The 3,814-nt window shown below is 38.4% G+C and overlaps 1 protein-coding gene across 1 annotated transcript in view; it reads right to left on the reverse strand.

The window, feature by feature from the left end:
* Positions 1-3,814, reverse strand: part of HECW1 (HECT, C2 and WW domain containing E3 ubiquitin protein ligase 1) — a 384,473-nt gene that overhangs the window by 119,315 nt on the left and 261,344 nt on the right. Inside the window, exon 14 of the mRNA XM_006900196.1 lies at positions 1,077-1,211. Coding sequence (XP_006900258.1) covers positions 1,077-1,211 — 135 coding nt within the window. The remainder of the gene's footprint in view (positions 1-1,076; positions 1,212-3,814) is intronic.

Here is a 3,814-nt window from a genome sequence, read left to right on the forward strand (position 1 = left end):
CGCTCCAGTGCAATTTTCAGAGTCTCTTCTGACATCCATTTTGGTGCAAAGACAGAAAAAAGACGTATCTTGTAGAAAAGGAATATTTTGCCTACTTTCTTTTCCGTTTCTTTGTTTTTCATGTTTTGCTTTATTGTAACATAGTCTGCAATAATCATTTTGTTTTCCTGTTGGGATTTTTTTTTTTAGAGGGAGCAGGGAGAATTGCTTTCAGAGCCCACATCTTCTTAGATTCTGGAAGTTTCTAGGAAAAGAAGGTACTGATACTTTAGAAGTGTTAGCACTCCCCTCAGTGTGGGGTAGTGTGATTGGTGGAATTGTATACCAATGAAGAAATTTTTCTTTTAGTTTTCAAAGAGAGGAGTGTACTGGAGGTGGCGAGGGGGTGCAGGGAGAAAAGTGCAACAATGAATGAATGGAAATCCAAAATCTCTGTAAATGTTTATGAAAATTAATAAAAAAAGAAAATAAAAACATTTTTTAAAAGAAGTGTTAGCACTTCCAAAGGATGTGCACCTTAGGCTTTAGGAAATATAGTTTCTTACTACACACAGCCACAAGCATGGGGACTTACTTATATTGCAATTTCAGTTTTCTCTAAAACAAGACAGATTTTTTTTAAGCAATGATGTGTTGGAAAAAAAGGGAGAAGAAATATAAACTTAACATAGGTCTAGGGAGGTCATTCGGTATCTTAGAGGCTGTCATTCATTCTTCTACACAGAATGAGAAGCCCTGGCAATTTAGGGAGTTGTTAACCAAAAGGAGAGCAGTTTAAATCCATCAGTTGCTCTACAGAAGAAAATTGATGACTTCCTCTTGTAAAAATTACAGCTCAGAAACCTGATCGAGTGTTGCTATGAGTTAAATATAGCTTGTGCAAAATCAGTTTTTTCTTAGTTTTGAGGGCTGGCAGTCATTTTTCTTCACAGAGTAGTACATAATGGCTAATTCTCTTTATAAGCATGCATCTCCAAAGTTTGGTTACTAAGAAACAGATCTGATCTCACAAGGAAAGAAAGCAACTAGGCTATCCTATGAAAAGATATGAAGGGTAGGCATGAGGGGAATATTACCTCTCCAGCGCTGTAACTTCGGAGCCTCTGGAGGTGCTGTCGATGGGTCAGGTGATTGGGAAGACGACCGTTCTGAAGAGGGATTCGGGGGTCAATGAAAGTGGTGGCTCGACTGTTGTGGTCCACAAAAAAAGACTGCAGAAAAAGGCATACTGCATGAAAGTAAGTCCAAATGAACTCAATAACATAAGGGAATGGGTTCAGTCATCATGCTTACTTCTCTTCTTTTCCACCTTCATTTATTTACTCAAAACTCAGCTATCTAGTTATGGGACTGAAGTACTAGCAGTCACTGACAAACACTCGTCACTGTGCACTTTATAGTGTACAAGCACTTTGCACTGTGTGTGTAGCTGAGTAGTGATTCAACTAAAAAACTCAATTTATTGTCCTTGAATCGGAATTGAGTCATTAGTGGTTTCAAACATCCAGAGTGCCATTTCCAGGAGGTTGTACCTCCTTATATTTTGTGTCACCAGAGCTCCCTGAGTATTGATTATAATACTTTATTTAATAATCAATGCAAGAGAAATAGAGCTTTGATAGTGTATGGTAAGTTTGTTGTTGTTTTTGATTGCCATAGGGTAGAGCACAACCCATAGTGATGCTATGAACAAAAGATCAGAAGCTTTTCCATAACTATCATCATTTCTCAAAACTCATAGAGTTTCTAGAGGCATGTTGTTTAGGATGTGGATCAGCTTTAAGATAAATTGCCTTATATTGGTTGTAAAAATTATCCTCCAAAACTAAGTACAGATTTTGACTCAGGAAGAAATGACCCACTCTAAAAGAACTCATCTATTTTTCTAAAATGTACAACAGAAACCTGGAGAACATGTATGGGAATAGCTATTCACAGTGTGGGATAAAGCTGCAAGGAATATAAAATTAGTTCAATCTGAACTTATTGATTCATGGACACTAAGAATTAATGAAGGACCTCTGGTGGCCTAGTGGTAAGGAGTTGCAATGCCAACTCAAAGGCAAGCAGTTGGAATCCATAGCCATCTCCTCCCACATGATTTATAGCCTCTGAAAACCCTCTGGAGGGTTCTTACTAGATGACACATAGCGTCAACAGCAGTTAGTGAGTTAAACAGATTCTTCAGTAAGATGGCTAAAAAAAAGATAAAATAGTCTACTGGGTTGGTTCACTGATGCACAGAGTATATGGTGGTCTACACTAAGTCAAGTTGAAGTACCAGAGCTGTCTTGGGATTCCGTAGAAAAAGGTATTCAAAGACTTAGGGAAATTGACATATTATCAGGTTAGATACATAAACCCATGGAACCCTCAGAGGACACATCTTTTACCACGTGAGTGAGGAACAAATTGGGGAAGGGAGCCCCAGTAGCCTTAAAGATTTCTGTAATTGCCATAATATATCAGCACGAATTACAGAAAAAAACGGCTATAATTAAGACACCTGATTGCTATAAAGAGAGTTCTGTTGACCTGTTGTTGTTGTTGTTATTGATTGCCATCGAGTTGAACATGACTCATATGAACAAAAGACTTATGAACAAAAGACCTGAAGCCTTTCTATAACTATCGTCATTTTTCAAAGTTCATACAATTTCTAGAGGCATGTTGTTTAGGAAGTAGATGCCACTCCTGCTGTGCTACCAAACCTAAGGCTTATAGTCTGAATCCATCAGCTATTCTGTGGGAGAAAAATAAGCAATCTCCTTCTGTGTGATTTGCTACATCTTAAAATGTGCTAGCGATCAGCTATGAGTTAGTTCTAGCAAAAGAGTACATAACAACAACAATTACTATAAAATTGATTGGTGGTAGGGGCTAAGTGGTAGGAAGTATTTGCCAGACACAAGGTTTAGATGCTATCATAAAGATCAGCAGGGTCAAAGAAACAGTAATCAAAGTAGTCTAAGATGTATGGACTTCTAGCTTTGGCTGCTTAGTTACGTCCTAGGGGACTAATTCTGACTATCTATTCTACTGCATAGTCATACACAGTTTATGCCCTACCACAGATATAATAGTTGCAGAAATGAGATTTACTAGCTGGTTTGTATCATTGGACATGGTTCTTACATACTCTAGAGGATTCAGGTTTGAGACACATGAAGGGATTTATGGGAGAAGGGCTCCTGGTTTCCAGAGATCAATGATGCTCCACTACTTAGGGAGCTGGTGTATATATATGATCACGACTTATGTGTTCACAGCTACAAAGGGAAGAAGAGCTGTGCTAATTGTACAGCCTTCCTATCCATACACCTTTCTGTTCATTACACTTCCAAACCCTTTTACCACAAAAGATAGGCAATTCTTTTAACTAAAGGCCATTAAAGATTAAACCCAAATCAATCTAATTGCTGTCAAGTGGACTCTAACCTATGGTGAACCCGTGTGCATCAGAGTGGAACTGTGCTCTACAAGGTTTTTAACGGTTGATGTCTTCTGGAAGTAGATCCTCACACTTTTCTACTCTCATGAGGGCCTCTGGTGGATGGAAATGCAGCCATTAGGTTAGTAGCCAAGTAATTAACTATGTGTATCAACTAAGACTCCATAAGAGATTAAAGTGGGGCAATTCTGGTTTGGCATACCTTATATTGAGATTCTAGATGATGATTAAGGAAACACTCTTTCTTTAGTACATACTTAAAGCATTACTAAATAGGTTAGACTTGTTTCTCTCCTCTCTCCTCTCTCCTCTCTCGTCCATTCCCTTCCCCTTCCTCCTCCTCCTCTTTTTCTTCCTTCCTTC

The sequence above is a fragment of the Elephantulus edwardii genome, unplaced genomic scaffold (assembly GCF_000299155.1).
Source record: "Elephantulus edwardii isolate Elephantulus edwardi_28Jun2011 unplaced genomic scaffold, EleEdw1.0 scaffold00276, whole genome shotgun sequence".
NCBI classification, from domain to species: domain Eukaryota; kingdom Metazoa; phylum Chordata; class Mammalia; order Macroscelidea; family Macroscelididae; genus Elephantulus; species Elephantulus edwardii.